At 49.9% G+C, this 25,988-nt stretch overlaps 1 protein-coding gene across 4 annotated transcripts in view; it reads left to right on the top strand.

Moving 5' to 3' along the window:
- Positions 1-3,306: 3,306 nt before the first annotated feature.
- Positions 3,307-25,988, top strand: part of UBASH3B (ubiquitin associated and SH3 domain containing B) — a 139,291-nt gene continuing 116,609 nt past the window's right edge. Inside the window, exon 1 of one of the 4 annotated variants that reach the window (XM_034665996.1) lies at positions 3,307-3,913. In XM_034665996.1, the coding sequence (XP_034521887.1) occupies positions 3,862-3,913 (52 nt within the window). In that variant the 5' untranslated portion in view covers positions 3,307-3,861. Of the gene's footprint in view, positions 3,914-22,659; positions 23,377-25,988 lie in introns of those variants that run through there. The other 3 variants (XM_034665994.1, XM_034665993.1, XM_034665992.1) reach the window with 3 other exon arrangements.

Below are 25,988 nucleotides of genomic sequence, written 5' to 3' on the forward strand. Positions count from 1 at the left end.
AGCAGCCTCCTCCCCTTTTGCCAATTCCACTCCATTCCTCTTTACTTTTACTAAATTATGGTCTCTCTGAACTAGACTGGGCATTAAAGATCAGCTAGTTTAGTGGTTTTCAACATGTTTTTTGATCCTCTAAACCATCTTCCCACAGAAAACCTTACATAAAATGCCCACGATACAGAACTGACAGAGTATACCCGCTCTGAGAAGAGGAAGAGAGGATGCCATGCCTTCACCCACACCGTCTTCCGTTAATAACCCCAACAACCCCTACCCATAAAGGGTCCCTTGGCAAAGTCCAAGGGATTCCCCAGCCAAAGCCAACACCCTCATTTGGCAGGTGAGGAAGCTGAAGCCCAGAAATGGGCAGAGAACATATCCAAATCACAGCCAGCACCTTGGCATCCCAATTCCCAGCTCTAGAGCCCTCCCATGCCTGTCCTTTCTTTTCCTTACCGCACGGTTTCAAAATCTTCCGGCCATGAGGAATCCCCTTGAAGTGTGGGGGCTAAAATCATTCCCAGTGATGCAAAAACTGCCTTCCATTGCCAAAGCAACATCCCAACCCTCAGGACTGGAAACATTCTGCAGCCACTTGACCTTTTCTCAAAGACAGAGAGAAGAACAAGACAAAGACAGGCTTCTGAACTTATGAGTGCAGTGAACTGGACTCATCCTGGCATCCCTGTGACCATTTCAGGAGGGCTACCACTCCAAGAAAGTGGCTGGGAACAGTGCAGTGGAATTACACAGTGCCAACATGAACAAAACAAAGTTCATGGTCCAGGGTGGACTTTGATATGACCTGTTGGTGCAGGGGGACAGTAAGGGAGCAGCTTGATGCTGATGGGTCGTGACCCCTCTCCTGCCTCCCTCCTCTTTCCCACTGCTGTCAGACATCCCATCAGGTGAATAGAATCCCTCTTTCCTGTGTGCTATAATGATATGGACATGTATAAAGCTTCCCCTAGCGTTTCAAAGTTAACACAATTGAAGCACATTGCATCCTAATTGCCAGCCCTCTACTCCGGGCAGGACAAATGGCAGCAGTCCTAAGTGTAAGGAGTGAAGCAGGGTGAGGAAGCCAGGCTGGGATTTCTATAAAAGCGCTCCAGACCAAACAGTTCCCATCTAAGGGGTCTGGTTTTCCATAGTGATTTTTCCAGGCTACCTAAAACTATTTTTATATCCATCATTTCCTCTCACAGTTTGCCTAAAGGCAGGGAGAGAGACCATTAATTCAATTTTTCTGGAGAGACAGAGATTCAGCAATTTTGTGTCAAGGGACATAGGACGAGTCCAAGAGGTAACCAAGTTATTTTAATGGTTGACATCTCTTCATCATCATGACCGTGGCAGTAAGGGGTTGTTTGGACAAATTTTAAGAGTTCAAATCCTGGCTCTAGCACTTACTAGCTCTGTGACCTTGGACAAGATACTTGACCTCTGTCTGTGTCAATATCTTCATTGGTAAAGTGGCCACTGATAATACGGCAGGACCTACTTCAATTTCTTGTCAAGGGATTAAATGAGTTATACATGTGAGAAACTAAGAACAGCACCACCATATAGTAAGTTCTCGATAAATTCGACTTATTATTTGTTTCGTGCTTCCACAAAATACTTTCACAGACATTATTACCTCCTGACTAGCCTCCAGATCCTTTGACTCTCAGCCCAGGCATTTGGAAGAAATTCAGAATATTGGGTAAGGTCCAGCATCCTTTACGGAACACACCCCTGGAGTTTAGTCTGCTAGGTGTGGTTTTCTCGGCTCAGTCCTGTCTTTTTGCTCCGTGCTCTGGAAAAGCACTCTGCAAAAGCCTCCCGAAGCTTCCTCCACTCTGGCAGAAGCTCTCACCCAGGAAGCACGAACTTTCCCTCATCCCTTACACAAGCAGAAGGCAGAATTATGCACACTGTTGCTTAAGCCCTGGTTGTCCATATCCCCCCACTTCTAACACCACTGGCCATTCTTTAGAAAAGCAATTCTAGCCCAAGAGAACTAAGCTGTGTCATTTCCTCTGGTGAAACCTTTAGATGCCTTAGAAAGCAGCATCAAAATAAACTGTTCATGAGCTCTGGTCACCATCCCTCCCCCACGCTCCAGGCAGGGAAAGGAGTTGACATTTTTGGAGAACCCCATGTGTATGAGGCTAGGTTACCCTGAGGCAGAAGCAACGTATCCAGGCGCCACAGTCAATAAAAGCTTTCATTATACACTTACCAGCTCTATGAACTTCCTCAGCCTTTCTGAGCTGAGTTTTGTCATCTGCAAACTGGGATAATCATTGTACATACTCCATAAGGGTCTTAAACACTCCATGAGTCAATTCATTTACTACGCATAGCACAATGATGGACAGGAGAGTCCGATACATGTTAGGTATTATTACTATTATCATTATCATCTGAAAAAGAGCAGCTAGGGTTTACTCTTTCTCTTTTCCATTAAACCAAGTGGGTCCCTTGCCTTTGACTGAGGACAAGTTTGTCTCCAAATGAAAGACCGCTAACATCTCCAAACCAAGGTCATGGTGTGGTGTATGGGGTGGAGGTGAGTGTGGTTAAGACTCCCACCTTCTTTGAGGTGGGAGTAGTTTATCCAGCCTATGATGCAAATTCACTTATACGTCACCACTGACTGAGCAAAGATGATCTAGTCTTTCCTTGAATCCTTTCATTGACAAGGTGCTCGTTCCCTAATGAAAACGAACCCACCCCATTTTGAACACCTTTTATAATTAGAAAGTGTTCTCTGTTCCTTCTCCCTCCACCCTCCTTCCACTTCCCACTTTCCCTGTCCTCCTCCTTCCACCTTCCATCTTCCCCTTTCTCTTCTTTTTTCCACCCTGCCCTCTCCCTCCACGCCTCTCCCCTCCCAAGCCTGAGAGCCCTATCTTTGTCATGAAGTTACTATCTCAGTTCTGGAGAGCCTGGTAGGTCTTCGGTGTGGCCCCCTGGCCACCTGATGGGAGCTTGGTCTCCACTGGCCATAACAATCCCCCGGATTCTGCGGGGGGTCTTTAGGAAGCAAAACCTTTTATCTGGGCCTACAGGGCTTGGCCTTCTGGTTCATTACTGTCATCCCTCAGTTCGCCCAATTTCCATTATTAACCCATCTAGAACCACATGAACCACATTAAACTTGACACGGGTTGGTCTGGCGTCTGGAGGCCCAGCTGGCTCTATGAGCAAGCGGTGGAGAAGAGTGAGGCGCTGGGAGCAGCTCCCCGGAACCCAAGCACACAGGCAGCCCAGCCGCGGTTCGTTCGAGCCCTCCGCCCAGCAGCACGCGGACGCTACAGCCTGTGCCCGGCCCCGAGCAGGCTCGGGCCGCGCTGTCGCTTTAAGAGAGGGGCGGGGCCCCGGTACTGGCAAGGCAGGGGCGGCCCACAAGGCTCCTTTTCCTTTTTGATCCATTCAAAAATTACTCATTGCAAATTCCCGGACCGCTAGGAGCGGAGAAGGAAGGGGGCGGAGGAGAGAGGGCTGCTGCCGGCGCCGCGCTGGGGGCACCCGGGGGCCCGAGCAGCTGACGGCTGGTCCGGCCCAAGCAGCCCGCGGGCCGCTCTGGCTCCGGTGGCCTCACCAGGAAGCGTCAGTCTCGACTCTGGGGAAGCTCCGAGCGCCGCCTCCGCCGCTGCCGCCGCCGCCGCCTCCCGCCAGGCGCCCGGTCCCCGCGCCCCCTCCCCTGCTCCCTCCCGGACGCTCGGGCTCGGGCGCTTTCCCCGGCGATGGCTGGCCGCTGAGCCATGGCTCAGTACGGCCACCCCGGCCCTCTCGGCATGGCTGCGAGAGAGGAGCTGTACAGCAAAGTCACCCCGCGGAGGAGCCGCCAGCAGCGCCCGGGCACCATCAAGCATGGATCGGCGCTGGACGTGCTGCTCTCCATGGGCTTCCCCAGAGCCCGCGCGTAAGTGGCGGGGCTCGCGCCCCTCGCGCCCCTCGCGCCCCACGCGGCCGGCCCTCGGCTTCGCTCCGGCTCGCCTCCCCGCGCCTGCTGGACGGGCGGCGCGCTCCCCGCTGCCCACCACCTGCCGGGGCAGGAAGCCGCGCCTCGGGGCGAGGGCGCCGGCGTGGGCTCCCAGGTACCGTGCCCCGCGGCCGGCCCCCGTGGTGGGGCTGTGCCGGTGTCTCGCGGGCTCCCCGAGGTCTCCAGCTCCCGGCCCCCGGGGAGGCGGGGCTCCGCCGAGGATTCGGGCACCGTCTGGATCCGGAACGCAGAGCTGGCTTAGGATCCTCCGATGGCTGGGAAAGGGCAAGGGACCTCGGGGCGGAGGGGCCGGCGCTCTCACTGCAGCGGCTTCCAGCTCCGGATGTCGCTCTCCGGTTCGGCCTCCCTCCGGAGTAGGAGGAGCGGGAGCGTGGGTGTTGCTGCGTGTTCATTGATAGGGAGGGTGGAATGAGAAGGAGAAGCGATTCCTCCTGGGGACCTGGGTTCTCGTCAGTGGTGACGGCAGCGCGGAAATCTGTGGGTGCCTGAGAGTAAGGAGGGGAGCTGTCCTCCCTCATCCTTCTAACCCTTGGAGGGTGGGGTGGGAAGGGCGAGAGAGCGCAGGTGGCCGTCCCTGCAGCCCGCTGGGAAGAGGCCTGGCCGCCTGCACAAGGCAGTGGCAGCAGGAGTCGTCTTAAGCTGGTCAGCCGAGACCGTGGGGCTGGAACCCTTTCTAGGAGGAAGCCAAGGCTGGCCTTCTCCTTTGGCTAATTTCTCCCGTGCAGATTTCTTAGGTGGGGACACAAGGCCTGCGGTCCTGTGGGGGCGCTGCTTCTTTGAATGACATCACCTAAACGGGAGAGTTGGGCAAACTTTATCAGGAAGGGCCAAGTTAATGGAAAAAAAAATGTTCTCCCCGCTTTTTTCAGGTGGCGAGTCTAGGTTACCTTTCCCCCGCCTTTGGGCAAACCTTGCTTACTCTATTCTTTACTAACTTGGCTGTGACCTTGTAACCAAAGCACACCCCTGGTTTTATCTTTCCACCCAGCCCGCTGGGACAGTCAGGAAAGTGGGCCTTGGAAAGGCAGGAAATAGACTGACCTTTTTGACTTGGGTTGACTTCCAAGCAACGGGGCTCCAGATGCCGATGCCAGAATTACAGAGAAAACCGGGTGGGCTCTGCAGGGCTGTGTGGGGTGTGGATGCTGCAAGTTATGTCCTTATTCTGGCGGATGGATGTGCACACCTCTCCTTAAGCAGGGGAGGTAGGGGCTGGGAGTCTGCTGGGCAATGCTGCAGAATTAGCAATAGGGCCTGGCCTCTAGGCCAGCATTAAGGACCTAAGTTGCTCAATTAAGGGAAGAAATACTTAACTGAACTCCTCAGGCTGTCATGTTCGCTATTCAAACCTGCTTTAAAGGGGCACCTTTTTTCCTGCCCTGGGTCCTGGAGGCCTTGTCCATGTCCCAGCAGATTAGGATGATGGTCTAATTTTGGCTGGTTCAGCCGCTGAGATCTCATAATGGCCGGCATTTATGGAGTACTTATTAAAACTATTCCAAACACTTTTTTTTTAAAGATTTTATTTATTTATTTGACAGAGAGAGACAGCCAGCGAGAGAGGGAAAACAAGCAGGGGAGTGGGAGAGGAAGAAGCAGGCTCCTAGTGGAGAAGCCTGATGTGGGGCTCGATCCCAGAACTCTGGGATCACGCTCTGAGCCGAAGGCAGACGCTTAACGACTGTGCCACCCAGGTGCCCCCTATTCCAAGCACTTTACCTTTATTAACCATTGCATCCTCCTAGCAACACAATGAGAAAGGTAGCAGCTATGCCCATTTTATGCATTGGGAAACAGAGGTTGAGTAAGGTTACATAACTTGTTCAGAGTCACACCACTAAGCAGGGAGGCTGGGATTCAAACCCCCAGGGTGTCTGCTTAACCACACATCCAGAGCCCGTGCACAATGAGTGAATGCAAGTAAAATGCGTAGTGCAATGCGTGGCGCATCGTGGATGATTATTACGTGTTAGCTACTCTGTTAGTTTCTGTGGCCGCTCAAACAAATGACCACCAACTCTCTGGCTTAAAACAACAGAAATTTATTTTCTCCTAGTTCTGGAGGCGGGAAGCCCTAAATCAGTGTCACTGGGCTGAGATGGAGATGTCGGCAGGGCTGTGCTCTCTCTGGAGGACTCCAGGGGAGAACCATTCCTTGCCTCCTCCACGTCTTTGTGTCTGCTGGCATCGTTTGGCTTGTGGCTGCATCACTCGGGGCTCCGAATGCACCTCACGTTGCCTTGCTGTCTGTGTCACATCTCCCTCTGCCTCTTTCCTGTAAACACACTAGCGATTGCTCTTAGGGCCTGTCCAGATCATTCAGGAGAGCCTTCCCATCTCAGGATCCTTTAGCACATCTGCAAAATCTTTTTTGCCCCCCCTTCTTTCTTTGATTTTTACCATGAGGTAATGTTCACGGTTCCAGGGATTAGGACTTGGAGAGCTTTTGGGGAGCCATTATTCAGCCTATCACAGCTACTAGTATTATGACTAGCACTGTGTCTCTTTACTGAAAGGGTGTCCGAATGGGTGGGTCCTAATGGAACAGTCTGGGCAGGAGGGAAGTTGGCTTTGCTGTTCTGTCTCCATCAAATTCCCTGCTTGGGAGGAGGCAGAGCCCTTGGCTGTCAGCTGCTCTAGTTCTACTCTCCCTGGGCTGCCAAGTTGAGAAGACAGAGAGCCAGGGCATCGGGCTTAGCAGGAGGGAGCGGTGATGGTTTCCTGGGTTCTGGGAGATGTGGCTGGGATGCCTGCCTGAAGAAGGGATGAGAGCAATGTCTGGAACACGGCCCTTTGGAGAGACTGGTGGTACAAGGCCTCCAGCTCTGGTTTCCCTTTGGATGTAACTGGGTCTGGTGTCATGCAGCAGCCGGAAGAGACCTTCCACGGGGCTCTGGGTGGGCCGACACAGAGCCCAGGCCAGCAAGGCCCAGGTCCCATTCCAGCCTGTGCTGTGCCTGTGGTCTTGGATAAGTCACCTAACCCCTCAAGGCCTCACTGGCTCGCTCTGAGGGGAACAGGATTAATTAGTGCACGCTTATTAATTGCTTGATAGAGCTAAGGGAGAGGAGTGCAGAGCCAGCTGGGTGACCTCAGGATATGTTCCTTCTAGCTCATCACTCCTGCAAAGCGGTGCTAGGTTTTTCCATCCCACCCTATTACCTTTGGTCCACAAACACTGCTATAAGAGGTCCTGCCATATGGAGGGTTGAGAAGTAGCAATTTTTCCGGTGTGTTGCGGGGGGCGGGGGGGTATGTGTGTGTCAGCACCAGGTAAGGAGGTGTTAGGGAGGCCTCAGAAAGGAAACCTTCAAGGGGCCAAATGGCCTATCCGTTCCTTTTTTTTTTTTTTTCCCCCCATACCTATTAGTTCTTCTAACACTTCCTGTTCCAAAAGTTCTAAAAATAAAAGTCCGGCTTGGTCAAGACCAGAGCGAGGTTGGTAGGAAGGCAAAGGAACAGCGTGCTGAGCAAAGGCCTGGGGAAGGGGATGCGGGGGGCGGGGGGGCGGGAGAGAAGGCAGGCCGGGAACTGTTGCTTTGCTCCTTGATTTCATACCAGCCCCTACTGGCTGATGTGGTTTACGGGGGAGGGAGGCTCTTATCTCTTATCTCTTCTGCAGCTTGAGGCCAACGGTGGGGGCATCACCTCATCATGGAATCTGAGGAGGCTTTGCTGATGTGCATCTGACCTTTAATTTTGTTTTGGTTGGGTTTGTTTGAGGCTGCCTGTGGCTAGAACTCTGTCTCTAGCAAATGGCTTTAATGTTTGTCAATGACAGAGAGACACAGTCATGCAGAAGAACACGGTGGCAGGGACTCCACGGCCCAAGGTCTGGCCCAGCTTCTGACCGAGGCAGCTTTTAGGTCTTCCGTTTTCCTCAGGATTCCTGGTCAGCTTCTCCACCCAGCAACACCTGTCCCGTGTTGCTCACGAGGCTTTGTGAAGACAAAATGAGTCACGGGCAGGAAAGGACTTAGAATGATTAAAAATATAACGTGGACACGGGACAGTTAGGATTATGATTTTATTGGGTCGATTAGAAGAACTGGAGGTGAGATGGTTGCTGGTTGAACTCTCCAGCAAAGGTTTACCTGTGTTACTAGGTTGTCCTTTTTTTCCTATGGAGAATATTTGAACAATGCCTACCTAGTTAGAGAGCAGGGCAGTGGAAGAAGGAAAGAGCTGGGATAAGCACCTTTGACTTCGCTTTGGACAGTAAGCTGCATTAGCTATGCCTCGCTGCTCAAAGATAAAACGCCTTCAGACTGGCTGCGCATGGAATTGAGAGGCACCTTGCACAGCCCAGGAATTAAAATCTCCAGTTTCTCTGGCCTTCTCCAGCTTCCCTGGTGCTTGACATGGGATCCTCTGAAAGTACTTGGTCAACTCAGCATCTCTGAGTTGTGGCGGATTCTGGGTGGGGGCTGTAGCTGCTTTCCCTGGGGGGCTTGGGTAGAGAGAGGAGGCAAACGGTGGGCCACCTAGAGCTGAAGGGATCTTCTAGGTGGGCAGGGCAAAGGACTCGGACCCCCACAAGGGTCCTCCACGTTTGTCTGTTATTCTGCAGTTGGAAAATTGCTCTCACATGCACTGAATAGCCCTTGTGATTGGCACGGCAGCCCCGGGAGGTAAAGCGCAGGATGAAAGCCTCGTTTTAAAGATAAAAAGGCGGGGCGCCTGGGTGGCTCAGTCCTTAAGCGTCTGCCTTCGGCCCAGGGCGTGCGTGATCCCAGAGTCCTGGGATCGAGCCCCGCATGGGGCTCCCTGCTCCCCTGGGAACCTGCTTCTTCCTCTCCCACTCCCCCTGCTTGTGTTCCCTCTCTCGCTGGCTGTCTCTCTGTCAAATAAATAAGATTAAAAAAAAAAAAAAAGATGAAGAGGCATGGAGGAGCTCGGGAACTCGACGTGCACGGGGCCCAGTCACCATGAGAGCCTTGAGCCAAAACTGCAAGTCCAGGGACCTTCTCAGGCTGCACGGAGGCCCTGGTTCAAAAAGGAAAGACTTTGACATACATTTTTATTTTTAACGTTATTGAGGTATCATTTATGTACCTGAAACTAAGTCTATTTACAGATTGATCAGTTTTGCCAAATGCGTGCACCCGTGACATCACCACCACAAGACCCAGCACTTGCCTGCCACCCCTAAAAGTTACTTTGTGCCCCTTTCCACCCTCTCCCTGGGGAACCAGTCTGCTTCTGTCACTACAGATTAGCTTGCATTTTCTAGATCTGCGCGTAAGTGGAATCATCCAGGGCATGCTCTCGTGCCTGCTTCCCTTCCTCCCTTCAGCATAGTATTTTGGAGAAGCTTCCATGATGTTGCATGAATCAGTAGTTCACCTCCTTTTATGGCTAGTAGAGCTCGATGTGTTTGAATCGACTGGTATGCAATTAGAACCGCTTGCCCAGAGCTTCTGTGGAAATTCCACTGCGCCCTGGTAAGAGTACCTTGGGTTTTTAGACCCCTTTAGAGACGACAAAGCAGATTTATATGCATGATCACTACCAAGTGTCAGCCCTTGAGAGTCTCATGAGAAAACAAAGGTTCTGAAGTGTAAGTGGTCCAGAGAGTGAAGAGCATGGTGCTTTGTGACTCTGTCCTGTGGTTTTTGTCGCCACCTGGCCCCCTGCCCTCAGCGGCCCCAAACTCCGGCTGCTTTTCACTGAGGGCGCAGTCGTTAGTTCTCAGAGCTAAAGGCTTGGCTTTTCAGAGAAACCACGCACAGACCTGGGGATCCGTGTCTCCCGCCAGCTCTCCTCCAGCCAGTGACGGGGGTGGTGGAGGTGCCAGCGTCAGCTCCGTCCCAGCAGGGTTCTGATGCTTGTGTGTCCGTGTGTGTGTGCGTGTGTGTGTGTGTGTGTGAGTGACAGGGTGTCCCTCCACTTGGGCAGCAGGGCACAGAAGAGACCCCAGCATCATCTGCCCGAGACTCAGAAGTCCAGCCTGTGCCGGGTCCGACAGCCAGGACACTGGGGGCAAGTTGCTGGAAGTGCCACATTTCCACTTCGTGGCCTGTACAGTGTTGCTAATAGCCGTACTTACCTGGAAGGACCGTTGTAAAGGCCGACGGGGCTGTTCCCTGCAGACAGCCACGGAGTCGGGGAGCCCCCGGCAAAGACGGGGACGGTCCCGCTGCTGCAGTGGTGATGTCATTCTGTTCGGCCCCTGTGTGGCCGCCTCCTGGTGCCTCCACCGTTCACCTCCCCGCTCCTCCCGGCGCCCTGGCACGGAGCAGTGAGTAAGAGGCAGAGGCCGTGCCTTCCCCCGGGCTGGGGTCCTGGTTCCCGGCCCCTCCGTCTGCAGAGTGCCCCGAAGGCAGCTAGGCTGAAGCAGACCCGGAGCAGAGCCAGCGCCGCCCAAGCTGCGGCTGATAATAAATGGCCCGGGCTTGGGGCTGTACACGATGGTTGAGGGCCAGATGGTTGTCTTCTGATTAGTCTCAAATGGAATCAGACTCCATCCAGCCCTGGAGGGAGCCAGAGAGAGGGAGAAAATCTCACTTAAGAACAGCTCTCTGCTCTGGATGGGACAGTCCCTGCAGGAGCGAAGGATGCTTGCGGTCCCCATCAGGGCCGACAGCTCTTGTCTTCTTCACTGGAGGATTTTTCTGATTTTCCCAGGGGCCACTGGGATGTCAGCAGGAAGCTTCTGGGAGAATGTCCCTGGAGGATGGACGGATGGATAGATGGAACAGGGACCTCAGCCCTCCAGACCTTCTGTCAGGGGCTCAGGGTCATGTGATAGGCGATCTCTTTTCTCGTTGGTGCCTCTCGCTGACATCCCCATTTTCCTGGTGACTTTGCTGGTATGTTCCTTGCACCTAGCGTTTATGGGGAGGAGGCCTCTGGGGAATGCCTTAGATGAACATCCAGAAATTGTCTGAGCTCTGACAAGGTGCATGGTAGCCTCCTAAATTCTGTGCAGTTCTCAGGCGGAAAAGATGAATGCCAAGTTTCACCACGTGGCACTCTGAAGCCAGCTGTCGGAGGCAGCTTGGCACTGTCTCTAGCTGGCTGCACATCCTTCACAGTGACCCTCGGAGGAGCAGGTGTGCCTTTTCTAGGCCTGGGTGAACAACACTTTACAGATAGTGGGAAGCTTCTGCACTCAGCTCACACCCCAGTGGTAGCCCAGTGGTAATGGAAAGCAAACTCAGTTGACCTTTCTTTCAGACTCTGGCTTTGGGTTCTTGCTCTGCTCTTGCTTATTGGCTGGCCTCCCACCCATCTTTGTCTATTCCTGGGCCTCAGTCTTCCCAACTATAAATGGGGTTGAAGTCAACCACACCTCAGGAGTTCTGGGGACTCGAGGGTGACACAGACACGTGGTTTTGGACAGCACAGGATGTTTTCACTGTGTTTCGTATTTCTGTTTTTGTTTTATTTTCCCCAGTGCTTTACTGTTAAATTCTTCTCTTCTCCTTCTGAAGAAAACTCCTCAAGACTATTGATGTTCTAGAGAGTAAATAAACAGAAAGAAAGAATGATAGCAGCCAATTACGATGGGGAGGGGGGCAGAGTCATTTAAGTAGTATACAATAGTATAATTTTCAAATTGGTACATAATGTGCTTTCTTGCATAAAACAGCCAAAGGGCTGGTTAAATGAAAGAGGAGGTTAGTGCCTTGAGCCCCACCTCTGGGGGAAATAAATGGCTCATGGGCACCTTTTTAATTAAAGGGGTACCTTCCCTTCTGGAAGTCACCAGCTGTTTGTGTAACAATTCACATTGTGTTCCATTGCCCCAGTGGAAGCATGAACATTCTCGTACATAAAGCCACAGTGGCAATGAACTCCACCAGGACTAGGGCTGCTGCCATACACACTGGGAAGCTGGAAGAAACACCAGCAGAGAGCAGCTCACAGCAGTCTGGAAAATGCCAAGAGGAAGCTGACAGCACAGATGGCCAGAGGCAGCGGAACACTTCAGATTTCTTTTCAGGTGTTGCTGGATCAGCCTTCTCTGTGAGGCAGGTAGCAGATTTGTTTAGAATCCTGCTTCCGGGTTGACTGTGCCCCATTCAAAAGTACTGACCATGAGCATTCACTCTCTCCATGCTTCTTCCCTGATCTCGGGACGGAGTGGGGAGGACGAAATCTGCCTCGATAGCTGCCTTTGTGTACGGTCTTATTTAAACACAGACACACACTCAGAACAGCATAGAGCTGCTAGAGCTCTGAAGCAGCATCATCCCTTCACCAGCCTGTCCTTGAATTGACTGTGGACCCAGCATTTGTCTGCTTTCTGCCTAAGCAGATTTCACCCACCCTGGAGAACTAGTTCAATCACTGTGCATTTGGCTTCTCTTCCCCGAGCTTCCCTTCGCCCCCCCATCCCTCCTCGCCTCCCTTCCTCTCTCTTCCCCTCCCTTTCTTTTCTGGTCTCTTCTCCCTCAAGCCTTATTAGGCTTCACCCTGTGAAGCAGGGAAGAGAGAGGGTCATCCCTAGATCACCTCCAGAGATACCAAGTACTTTGTCCAAAGTCTGCAGCCACTTCACGTTGTGATTTTTTTCTCTTTGGGGCCTCTTCTGACGTATCCTGACAAATGAAATCTGAAGAACAAGACAAGGAGAGAAAAAAAAAAGCCCCAGACAAACACCATATGGTTTTACGTATATGTAGGATCTAAAAAACAGAACAAGTGAATAAACAAACAAACAAAAAGCAGAAACAGGCCCATCAACACAGAGAACAAAACTGATGGTTGCCAAAGGTGGGGGGATGGGCAAAACAGGTGGAGGGGAGCGGGAGGTACAGCCCCCCAGGTAAGGAATGAGTAAGCCACCGGGATAAAAGGCACAACGTAGGGAATTTGGTCAATGGTACCATACCTAGTAGTGTTGTATGTGACTGATGGTAGCCACACTGTGGTGGGCGCGGCATTCCGTAGAGTCTTGCCGAATTACTCTGTTGTACACCTGAAACCAATATGACATTGTGTGTCAACTAGAACCAAAGAGAAATCCTGTGGCTGAAGAATACAATTACTGAGCTGAAAATTCAATAAAGAGCTTCAACAGCAAACTGGATAAACAAAAGAAAGTGAGGGAACTCAAAGAGAAGTTATTTGAAATTATGCAATTAGAGGAACAAAAAGAAAAAAAAGCAATATGAAAATAGTGAAGAAGTCCTAACAAGATTTAAAAAAACAACAACCAGTACTGCATGTGCGTTATCTCCATCAAACGTTTCCTTGGTAATGCCAATATTTTTTTATGTGTATATACGTCACCATGTATTTATGGGCAACAATGATTAACCTATTCTAACAGGAGTTATAAGGAGTACAGAGCATCATTATATGTATATGTATGTATGTATATTATATGTATATATACATGTAATATGTATACATATATGCTATATATACATAGATACTCTATATACATATATTTATATATACATATCTACTCTATACATATATACATATATTTATATATACATATATACTCTCTCTATATACATATATTTATATATACATATATATACTCTATATATTATACATATATATACTCTCTCTATATGCATATATTTATATATACATGTATATACTTCATATATTTAGAGGAGAGTACAGAACATCTCTGCCCTCGGGAACTGGCAATCTAGTGAAGACAGAAAATTATGATAAAATGTGATCAGTGTGCTGCCAGAGATAGATGCAGGACGTAGGTGAGGAGGTGAGGAGGCTGCTATAACCAGACAGGGAGCCCTGAAGGAAATTCAAGGTGTGGACAAGATGGCAGCAGGACCCTTCCGTTTGCAAGGTGGGAGCTTGGGAAGATCAGTAGACCATTTGAATGATTTCGTATGACACCACAAGGGAAGATAGAAGCAGATTTTAATCTAAACTTGGGTCTCTTGACTCAGTCTGCTCATCACTCTCCCACCTTCTCCCCCTCTGTTACCATCGAGCTTTGAAAGAAAAGGGAACATGTTGGCTGCAAAAGACAGAGCTGGCCCATGGTTGGGCCTGACTTTAGGTTTGACATTATTTCGTTCACTCTTCCACTGGGCATTTACTGAGTGCCTACTGTATGCCAGGAACTTGTTAGGGATGTGAAGGTTGTCTTTCTCCTCCAAGAGCTCAGCCTTCCTCAAGAGAGAAGGACATATAAACCTTAAATGAGATATCACAATATGATAATTGCTATAGTTGAAGCTTGAAAAAAAACCTCTGTGGGACCACAGAAAAAAACAATTAGTGTAACTTGAGACGGTTGAGGAAAGCAGAGGAGGTGATAATTAAGGCAGACCTTAAATAATGAGTAGAGCTTTTCTGGGCAGAGAGGAGGGGAGGCATTCCAGTCAGAGAGAACAGCTTGACTTTCAGAGCCAGCCGCCCCGGGCGCTGGGATTGGTGGGAAGGAGACAGAGAGGTAGTGAGAGGTGAGGTGGAGAAATTAGTTGGGACCACACTGTTTCCTGGAGGTTGTAGCAGAAGGCATGCAGTAGGTGTAAAGAACAGGCAGAGTGAAAAGAAAAGGAAAGAAGCCAACCCCCAAGGATAGTGTTGTGGGGGACCAGCTGGTGGAAAGAGCAGAAAGAAGGTGAAGGAAGCTAAGAGGGATGGTTCAAGAGGCAGGAAAAGAACAAAATGACAGGTGTCATGGAAGAAGACAGGGGAGAAGAGAATTCATGAAAAAGAGGTCAACGAACATTCCATTCCCTTTGCAATGCCCAAGTGAGTAAAGTCGTTGGTTGTGAGTGAGGTGTTCCCAGATGGAGATTCCAAAGCCTCTCTGTAGAGTTTCTAATAATCCTCTCCAGCACCCCCAAACTCCTGAGGATCAGGACCCTGGGATCTTGCCCCGCTCTCCGACAGCTCTTTCCTCAGACAGCTGGAACCTTCTTTCTGAAACTGAGGCAGCTGACTGAGCTCTGACTGTGAATGGACCAATGAATGATCTGAAGGCTCTGATGTAAGAATCATCTCCCCTTTAGAATTCCCTCACTGCTAGAGATTTTATGTGCTCTCTCATTCATACCTCAGTACCCAGCCCCCACCCATCCGTATCTGCACTTACCTCCCCTCACTGGAAACCGTGCCGAGATCACCAGATCATCCTTGCTAGAGTGACCCTTCCTTTCTTTATTCAACGCATCTTTCCCAGTGGTTACTGCATGCCGGTCAATGCACTACGTACTGTGGATAAAGCGTTGAGAAACCTTCTCAGCTCCTCCTCTCTTTGGTCCCTGGCTGAGATCTCAGCCTGCCGTGCACTAAGCTCATTTTCTGTAATTTCCTTTCTCCAGTAAGCTCCTGCCACCACTGCTTCTCCCTCAGAAAGAGATCCTCAAGGAATGCTGGTGATCTATGCTCTGTCTATGGGACTTCAAGATTCATGAGGTGGCTGGTGGTCAGGGACCAGAACACCCTCCGTGTCCCTGAGGGAAGGCCTTGTCAGTCTTCTAAGTCACTGCAAGTTGTCCTGCACACATGGGCCCACCTGTATTCACCTACAACCCGGAGACGAGTGGGGATGTATGGAATATGAAAGGATGATGGCTTTATTGGGTGCTCTGGAAGGAAATGCTAGAGGAAAGAAGAGGGGGGAAAGAAATAAGCAGAAGACCTTGAAAGGGGGGTACCCGAATCAAGGTTGGAGAAAGTACATTTACCCCAAAGAAAGGGAAGTTGTACTTTACGTGGTAGGTTTTATGTTTGTGGGCTTTGAATTTCTGAGAGTTGGTGGACATGGACAATGTAGACAGAATAATACGTGGTTTTCAGTTTAGGTGAATTGGTGAGTGATGGGTTGCCAAAGGGTGTGAAAATGATGTCTTTTTTTTTAATATTTATTTATTTGACAGAGAGATCACAAACAAGGGAAGCAGCAGGTAGGGGGAGAGAACCAGGCTCCCCGCTGAGCAGGGAGCCCAATGTGGGGTTGGAGCCCGATGTGGGGCTCAATCCCAGGACCCTGGGATCATGACTTGAGCCAAAGGCAGAAGCTTAACTGACTGAGCCACCCAGGTGCCCCATGAACGTCTTGAACACAATATTTTGTGAAAGCTCTAGATAATAGAAAGTGTACGTAGATGGAGGCTTTCAAGAAATGTTAGTTGTTACTCACATCTTAGACTGTGCCTTGTATTTAACTGCATGATAGAGATTACTTGCCCCTGGCTCGAGAGTCACTGTGAGGGTTGATAGGATTTGCTTCAGGGTGTAGCAGATCATACACGCTTCCTGCCCTCGATTTGGGATGACTCCAGTATCTCTGTTGAAATAGTGTTCCTGCACAGAAGAGACCCATAGAGGTGGAATCTCAGAAATGTCTAGCTAGCATTGCTGGTGGAGCTTTTCCAGTCCAACTTCCTCTTTTTACATAGAAGTAAAATGAGACAAACAAATGAAGTGACTTTTTCAAGACCAACAGCTGGTCTGTGACAGAAGCAGACCTTAGGCCTCCTGACTCCCAGGCCAGAACACGGTTTCTTTTTTATATACATCAGGCTACTTCCCTGAGTCCAGGCTCTGCCTCTAAGAAGGGGATTGCTAACAAGCCTTTTTGGCTCTGTTTTCTGGAGCAATGGACTGGACTATAATCTTGATGAACCCTTTCACAGTTTCTCTGCCTTTTCTTTCCCTTTTGCTCCCCTCCTTCTGTCTGCCATGCGTTTGTATCTCAGCCTGTGGAAAAGGCAGCTAACTTGTCTCTGGCCAGTTGGAGTGATCACCTCTGAGAAGAAGGGTGGGCTGGGTGGGGGAGGAAGCATCACACCCGTGGTAGGGGCGGTGTTGAAGGGGACCTATAGTTGTCTCAGTTACCCAACTAGGAGGGTGAGAACAAATGTTGCCTTCCGCTATGGTGGACAGAAGACTGGCTTTAGAGACAAAAGACTGGCTTCGAATTCTGGATCTGTCACTTTCTCAGGATGTGGCTTTGATCCAGTGTTTCAATAGGTTGGATGAATCAAAACGAGGCAATGTATACACAAGTAATAAAAAATCACAGAAAGTCATGCACATGTGAAGTGATACTACTTGTTGTCAGGGATCGGGTGCAGGTACTTCGAGGCTCATCCAGAAAGCCTGTGAACTGCTGGTTTTGTGCGACGTCTGGTGGGCCCTTCTAGTCCTCCGTAACCAAGCTCTGTTGCTTCAGAGAGGGTAATGCTGTGAACGAGGAACATGAGGAGTCCCTTGACAGGCCAGTTACATCAAAGTGAACACTTCCTTCTGGAAGCTTAAATTTTCACTTCACCCGTTTTGGGAAGTAGGGACGTGAGTCATAATGAGTTAGCAAGTGGCTTTTGTGAACAACAAGAGGTTTCGTGAAACACAGCACGTGTGGACCCAAGGCGTGTGCAGTAGAATCTTCTGTTGCCGTCTCACAAACTTGAGTGACTTGAAACGACACAACTTCGCTCTCTTAACATCAGAGCAGAGTCCAACATGGGCAGGATGGCCTAAAATCAAGATGTCAGTAGAGCTGTGCTCTTGCTGGAGGCTCAAGGAGGGAGCCTGTTTCCTTGACTTTGCCAGCTTCCAGAGTGCACCTGTGTTCCTTGGCTCATCGCCCCTTCCTCCATCCACAGAATGCACCCCTCCCACTTTGGCTCCCATCTGTCCCTGCCTCTCCTGCCTCACCATCTCCCTCAGAAAGACCCTACCGACTGCAAGGCTCCAGCTCAGGGTGCTGAACTTAGATCTGCAAAGGCTCTTTTGCCCTGGAGGGGAACGTATTCATAGGTTCTGGGGATTAGGAGGAGGGTATCTTTGGGGGCCGTCGTTCTACCATGGCCCGTGTGTGTGTCTAACACAATCGGTCTGCATGTCCTCTTAGTTCGTGATGTTTTTGCACAGAACAGAGGTCTACCAGTTCTCCACATTTGCCTTTCCTGTTCCTAACTCCTCACTGGTTGTCTTGTCGCCCTCGCCATTCCAGCCCAAGCACCGAATATTCATAGCTGACTTTTGCTGAGTGCCTACTCTGTGCCAGGCAGTATTTTAAAACATTACACGTGCATTATTTTGTTTATTCTTCATAAACAACCTTATGACATAGAAACTGTTATCACCCCCATTTTACAGATGAGAAAACTGAGGCATAGAAATTTTTAAGTTGCCTAAGACCACACAGCTAGTAAGTGGTAGATGAAAGGGGCAGACCCCAGGCAGTCAGATTTCAGTCAGGGTTCCTAACCAGCACCCACAGTGTTGATGTGTAGCTGGTGTTTAGTAAAGTTAGATGAGTAGCAGAAGGAAGCAAACTTGAAGTCCAGAGAAATGACGCGGTGTCTTTAGATTACATAGAACTGGGGTCTTGACTAACATAACATAATAAAAAATTATTGTAAAAAATAAAAATTAAAAAAAAAAAAGAAGGCAACCTGATTGGTTGCTCATATGTTTCATCTCATTGGTATAATCTCTTACTGGGCCCAAATAGTTTCAATGTGGTTGGCTGTCTACTGATTTCGTATACAGTTACAGTGATATATCACCTTTCTGAAAGTACGTGTACGTGTCGTGTGTACTACCCATCTCAGCTCCAGACTTTGTGAAGACAGGCACAGGATTGTACTCAGGAGTTTAGAGAATACCACATCCCTGCCAACCACGGCTCCCAGCCTCTATCCGTGTTGCAGATCGATCCCTCCCCAGTAGATACAGGAAGCATGCTCCTGTTCCCGTGGCCTCCGGGAGGGGCTCTTTGGACTGAGTAGATAGTGGTTTGCCTGCTACTCATTTGAATGAGATAATACACACAAAACAGTGCGTGCAGAGCCCGACTCTTCAGTGCACGATAAATGGTAGCTGTTTTTTGGTCCAGATCATGAGCTTCGGAATCACAGGTTGTGTGGGACGCAGGAGGGACTCTGGATATAAGTTAATGAGCCATTGTAAATCTTTGGCGAGTCCGTAAGTTCTCTTCCCAACATCTTTAAGACTTGAGGCCTGGGGATAATTTAAGTAGCATTCCGTTGATTGGGTAAGCATTCTGGGGAGGGGCAGGGAGATGAGGGGAATTGGCTGAGGGGTGTGGAATGGCTCTTCTCCATACAGAAGTCTGCAGAACCACACCACCCCTGCCTTCTGCCTGGCTCACGAGTACTCAGAGCTACTCTCCTTTATCAGGAAGAATCCCCAACACGTCAGCATGGTGGTGGTGAGGGCAGGGACCCCGGGAGACTCAGCTTTAGGTAGGTCTGAAAAACCAGCAGATCATCAAGGGGAGCCTTTAGGGACCTCAAACCTCACCCAGACCTTCAGCAACTCCGTGCGTCAGGATTGAGGAGAACGTTTCAAGTTCTTATCTTCCTCCAAATGTAAGATCACAGGCTCTCAACTGTAAGGCTGAACGGACAGCCATGACCCCTTTGCTGTCTGGCTGCTTCAGGCGCCACAGACCTCCGGCTGTCACTTCATCCATCAGGCCTTGGCAGGGAGGCGGCAAGTGTGCCTGTCTTGTTCTGGCCTGTGGTTGGCAGCCCTGTGGGCCAGCGGAGGGAAAGGGGCTGGACACCGGTGAAACCACTTGAGCAAGATGGCCTGTGTCTTGCGTGATTGGTGAAGGCTTTCCAATTGAATGACTCTCAGGGGACCTTGGGTAAACAAGGTTGCTGTTTGGTAGACAGCTGGCTCTGAAAGATATGAAGATAAGGGGGCACGTCTCATTTGAATTTCTTTTTTAATTTCTCCTTTCCATTGTGGGGAACTAGCCACTGGTTTTTGGAGTTGACCCGGAAAACAGGTAGTGTGGGGCTACATACGTTCAGTCAGAAGAAGATTTAAAGGGGGTATGGGAGATGTGGAGGCAGGGCAGAAAGAAGATCCTGTGAATTCGAAAGAAACTTACTGAGCAAGGACTTCATCCCAGGCATTTGGGATTTGTGCTGAGTGCTAGAGAGACCAATATGAGTAAGACCCCATCCCTGACCACAAGGAGCTCCCAAGCTCTTGGGCGAGATAGACTCAAGCAGAAGACTGCGATATCATGTGATAAGATAGAGCGGGAGGAAGGTTCTCTCCTCTGATATCTAGAGGGCTGTCATAAGAAAAGAGGATGCTTAACTTGTGAACTTCGCTGGGTAGCTACATTGCTCGGGGGGTGGGGGCAGATTCCAGTTTACCAGAAAAACAGTTTGGAAACCAATGGCTCAACTGAGGCATGCTCTAGAATCTTCTCTGCTCACTTACGATTGATTGTAGCTGAGCTTCCTTCTCGCCTCCTCAGAAGGGCATAGGTTAGAGAACATATCTGAAGTCCCTGCAGGGATTAGACTCGGCCAGCCTGGGATCTGAGGTCTGTGGGGAAGGATATGAAATCTGAGGGTGTCCTTTATGAGGAAGCTTCTGGATAGGTGCTTTCATATGCATGATTCCACAGCTCTGACAGTAAAACAGATCATTTCCCCTATTTAAAATATGGATAGGTGGGGGGATGGGGTAGGTAGGGGATGGGCATTAAGGAGGGCACTTGATGGAATGAGCACTGGGTGTTATATACAACCAATGAATCACTAAACTCTACCTCTGAAACTAAAAAAAAAAAAAAAAGAAAAAAAAGGAATAAAAATAAAACAAAATATGGGGGAAAAAAAAGAAGCCTACAGAAGTGAAATGCACCCGAAGCTATTGAAGGGTACATAGGCAGTCCCAGGACCATGAGCATACAGATAGCCCACAGCGAGAGCTTACTGACTCCCGAGATATTGAAGAGCCAAGAAGTAGGAAAAGCAGGTGGGGGGTGGACCTGACCTCCAAGCCTGCTGTCTTTAAAATGTCTTCGTGCCAAGTCTCTGGATTCTTTGAATATCGCCTTCCCAGGCATCCCTTTCGGAGAAGCCCCACCAGGGTTGGTTAGGAATGCATTGTCCACACGTAAGGGCTGAAGGGATGCGTAGTGCTGACCTCAGGGAGTCAGACAAGGGCCTCGGAAGGAGTGAGCCTCAAGCACTCGTTGGGCACATACTCACTGATGCGTAATCAGCTCGGAGCATGTGGTCCCTTTGGGACGGAGGGAGTGGGCAGAGGTTCAGAGACGCAGCAGTAAGTCACTTGCAGGGGAGATAGACAAGTCCAGTGTAACCCAACCAGGGCAGAACAGCCCCCCTAAGAATAGGAAGAGAAAGAACTTGTAGGTTGGACAGAAAGGGTGGGAGGATGGCTTTGAGTTTATAACAGACTTAGGAGGCAGGAATTTTCAGCCATAAAAGAAATAGCCTTAAGTAAGCCTTGAACTCCCTGCAATAGAAAATTCCAGAAGGGCTGATGTTCTTTCTGTTGTCACTGCAGTTTCTGATGATAGAGAGAATGTATGTTGCAACACTTCTTGCTGAAGAATCCGAGGTTATTTCCTTGTTTGGTTTTCTTTGCTCTGGAATTGCCTTTCTACAGAGGGAGTTTTCTTCTTTAAAAGAAGAAGATCACTATGAAGGAGGAAGTACTACCATGTTTTTTTAGCCTTCTCTGCTCATGGCTGGACTCCTGCCAGAACACTGGGAGTACCATCAGAGAGCTGTATGCCAGGGTCCAGAGTGCCTCTTTCTCCTCCTAGTACCAGTTTCCTGTTCACGGGGTGGTTTGTTTGTTTGTTTGTTTGTTTCAACACGCAATTATCGGGCTTGCTCGCTGCTAGAATCAAAAGACAAAACGATGCATAAGGAATGGCCCCTGGTGCCTTGGTGCTCCCAGTCTAATAGTGAGGATGGAAAAGTGATCAGATAAGTGCATTGCACTCTGCCACGTCCCCAGAAACAGAGAGATGTAGATGGTGCTACGGATTGGCACAGGAGCGAGCAAATAACTCTGCTTGGGGGCCCGTGCTTCTTCCAAAGATCTGGATATTGTCAGGTGCGTTTATATGAGGTCCTCCAGGGTGTTGGAGAGAAATGCCATTTTTTAAGACTATTTTTTAGAGGTGTTTTAGGTTCATAGCAAAATATAGAGATTTCCCATATACCCCTGCCCCACACGTGCCCCAGCCTCTCCCACCGTCAACATGTTTTGCCAGAGTGGTACCTTTGTCACAACTGAAGAATCTGTACTGACATATGACAATCACCCAAAGTGTTATACATTTTAGGAGTCTGGACAAATGTATAATGACACGTATCCGCCACTGTAGTGTCATACAGGGTATTTTCATTGCCCTAAAAAGCCTCTGTGTTCTACCTATTGCCTATTCATCACCCCCGATCTGCCCCCCCGCACCAAACCCTGGCATTTCCTCCTCCTGCAACAATTGCATAGTGTTACCTTTCCCAATGTGTCATACAGTTGGAACCGTACGCTACGTAGCCGTTCCAGACAGGCTCCTCCTACTTCATAATGCACATTGAATGTCCCTCCCTGTCTTCATGGCTTGGTAGCTCATTTCTTCTTAGCACTGAATAATATTCCATTGTCTGGATTGCCCACAGTTGATTTATCCATTCACCGAATAAAGGACACCTTGGTTGCTTCCAAGTTTTGGCAGTTATGAATAAAGCTGCTCTAAACATCCAGGTTTTTGTGTGGACATAAGCGTTTAGCTCTGGGACGCCTGGGTGGCTCAGTCAGTGAAGTGTCTGCCTTTGGCTGAGGTCATGATCCCAGGGTCTTGGGATCAAGTCCCACATGGCGCTCCTTGCTCATTGGGGAGCCTGCTTCTCTGTCTGCCTGCCGCTCCCCCTGCTTGTGCTCTCTCTGACAAATAAATAAATAAAATCTTAAAAAAAAAAAAGTGTTCAGCTCCTTTGGGGAAATACCAAGGAGCAGGATAGTAAATACCATTTATAATCATCTTTTTTTGTGCCAGTCACTAGCCTCAGCACCTTACACACACTAGTTACTCTTCACTGAAAACCCATGCAGTTAGTATTAATAGACCCATTTGCAAATGAGCAAATGGGGGCTCAAAAGGTGATTTAACACGCCTCATGAATAAGGGGCAGAACTGGGTTTCTAACCCTAGCGTTTCTGACTCTAAAGCCCTTTCCATTAGGCCTACAGTCAGGGTGCCTCAATTTCTGCTTTACTGGTTTATTTTTGTTTCTGGATGACAGCTTTAAACTCACACACAGAGCTCTAGCACCCTGCCTGGCAAATAGACGTTACTGGCAACTCAGCCAGCTGCCGTTTCCTGTGTTTATAGCCCACATTGCAGGAAGGTGTTTTAAGAGTTGTTCCGAGTGTTGTGTCTGCTTCTCCTTGTGAAAGTGTGGATGCCACTTCTGAGAGGGAGGAAGGTGACATGGACTGCTCAGTGTTGGGTGGCAGTTCCCATTTGGTGGGGATTTGGAGAAGAATGCGACTGTCCCCGGATGAGATCAGAGTCTTTGTTCCGTTTGGTCTGCGACCATGTGGTCTCAAGAAGTCAATGGACTGTGAGGTCAAAGTTCTAGAACATACTCAGCGGCTGATCTTTCCTGTGATTCTGGGTAAGACGGTTTATGTCTGCTTTGCCCATCTGTGCAATTAATTATCCAGAGTTTCAAGGAGTGCCTCTGACGAGCCCAGGACCGTGTAGACCCCCGGGCCCCAAACAGGATGCATTCCTGGCCCCTGTGAATCCCGGCGATTAGGAGCGGGGCAGACAGATCCAGAAGCAGCGGATAATCACCAAACGAGGAGGTGCCACATGCTGCGAGGGGAGCTGGCTTTCCTCCAAGTTTTCAAAGGGCCTTTTTGAAACTGCAGGGTGTTTGGAACTCTATTTGTTTTTAGCTTCTTAATTAGAGACAGCTGGTAAGATCTTGCCTTTGTTGTGAACCTACTGTGTGTGTGTGTGTGTGTGTGTTTCTTTTCTCCATCTTGAGGGGATCAGGAAGTAGTGTTTCCATTTTTCAAATGAGAAAAGCCGGGCAGATCAATTAAAGGCTTTTCCAACTTGTAAGCGACTGCACCAACGTGCCCAGCCTAGTCTATTTTTGGAGCCTTTCCCTTTCTACCTCCCCCTAAAGACCCTTTGAAGATTTCATTTGTTGGTTTCAGTCACCAACGAGCGCTGGTCTGCTGCTGAAATGTCTTCTGCTTCTCTTCCCGCCTTCTCTGTGTTTCCAGGTATCACTCTGGCATCAGTTTGGAGGCGCTCACCATCAGCTCGCTGCCTGTCTTTCCAGCGCCCTCGTCCTCCCCTTCCCCTCCGCCCCAGTACTCTCTGTAGCACTCATCGATCTGATGGCTCAAGTTCCCACAACTTTTAACACCCCTGGGGCTTGCTCAAGTTTGTTAATCAATGAATCAGCAAGTGCCTTCTTCCTGGGTGCACTTTTCACATACGCTGCCCTTTGAGAAAATTTCTCAGATTGCTTTACCCGTTTCTCACTTCTCGGTCAGGGCGTCCTCGCTCCCACCCTGAAGCCGAAGGAGCGCGCATGACTAAGGCATGCGAGTGCGCATGCGCATCTGTGCTGCCCCGCCCCCCCGCAGGTTGGATGCACCCCATCCCATGCCTCTGTGGGAGCACTTTGCGTATCACATCATTGGTTTACACCCTCGCCCAGACTGGACTGTCTCCTGAGAGTGATGGTGTCTTCGTTTTTCCTGTTTCCCTAGCACGTTGCATGGTGCCTAATACCTAGTGAGAGCTCAGTACATTCATTCCTTTATTAATATGTTTTATTTCTGTGCCCTGTACTGTGTGCTAGGGAGATGATGGCAAGCAAAACAGACTGGTCCCTGCTGCCTTCATGAGCTTAATGAAGGTTCGTTGGAGGAAACAACTTGATCAGATTACCTGTAAAGGAAGGCTGCGGTGTAGTCCACCTGGGCTGCTGGGACACAGTGCCACAGGCTGGCCAGTAGTGCCACAGGCTGGCCAGTTAAAACCCCATCGTTACTCTCCCGCAGTTTTGGAGGCTGGAAGGCCCAGATCAAGGTCTAGCAGGGTTAGGGTTCTGGTGAGGGCCCTCTTCCTGGTTCACAAATGGCTCCCTTCTCCCTGTGTCTTCACATGGCCTTTCCCTGGTGGGTGTTTGTGGAGAGAGAAGGGCCCCTCCTGATAGGACACGAATGCTGTCAGATCTCTGCTGCACCCTCGTGAGCTTATCTAAGCCTCCTGGCCTCGCAAAGACCCCGTTTTCAAACACTATCACGTTAGGGAGTAGGACTTCAGCATATGAATTTGGCGGGGGGGGAGGGACACAATTCAGTTCAGTCCTCAACAACTCTCAGTGACCTTCTGGAGAGAACGGCTCTGGGAATTTAAGGATGGGAGTTTTAGGTCAAGTGGAAGAGGGGTGGGGAAGATGCCATACCGAGCAGGTGGGGGCGTGCTCAGGGTGGGTTCCAGGGCCCTCCACACTATCCCATCCTCCTGTGTCATCCTTGCCCAGCCCTCTCAACTAGCCAGTCTGACAGAGGGGCTGGTGCTCCCTGCCCTTCTCTCCACTGTGGCTGCATTCAGCCTACAGTCTTTCTGGCTGATCCACATTCCTCGGGCTTCAGGTAACCAGTAAGGAAATGAAGCCACCAGAAATGAGAAGGGCAAGGCCTGCCCCCTCAGGCATCTGTTTCCCAGGCCTTCTCACAGAGCACTCACCAGCACTTTGCACGAGTCAGGCCCAGGACAGTGGACTCCCTGCCTGGGTGCCGAGCCTGTTGGTCCTGCTGCCAGGACGGGCTCTGAGTTCCGGGGTACGTTTTCAGGAGCTGCTGCTCCCTGGGCTCAGAAGTTCTCTGTACTCCACAGAACAGCCAGCCATGGGAGGAGGCCGCTATTCCCAAAGGCTCTAAGAGTTTTTGGAGCACAGGCGGAATTTCTGTCTCGCTGAAACACTATAACACAAATTCCTCCATCAGTTGCAACAGAAGGGATTGATTTCTGAGGCATGGCTTAGGGAAAAGAAAGCAACACTTCAGGATTCAGAGAGGGTACGCTGGAGTCCCTGCTCTCCACTCGATTTGCTGGGTGATCCCGGGTGTTTCTCTTGCCCCATTCCACATAACACGCGTTATACCCCCGCCACATGCCAAGAACTGTGCTTGGTTTGCGGACATGCAGGAGTACGTGAGACGATCTCTGCTTTAAAGACACAGGTCACGGGGCATC

The sequence above is a fragment of the Ailuropoda melanoleuca genome, chromosome 8 (genome assembly GCF_002007445.2).
Source record: "Ailuropoda melanoleuca isolate Jingjing chromosome 8, ASM200744v2, whole genome shotgun sequence".
NCBI classification, from domain to species: Eukaryota; Metazoa; Chordata; class Mammalia; order Carnivora; family Ursidae; genus Ailuropoda; species Ailuropoda melanoleuca.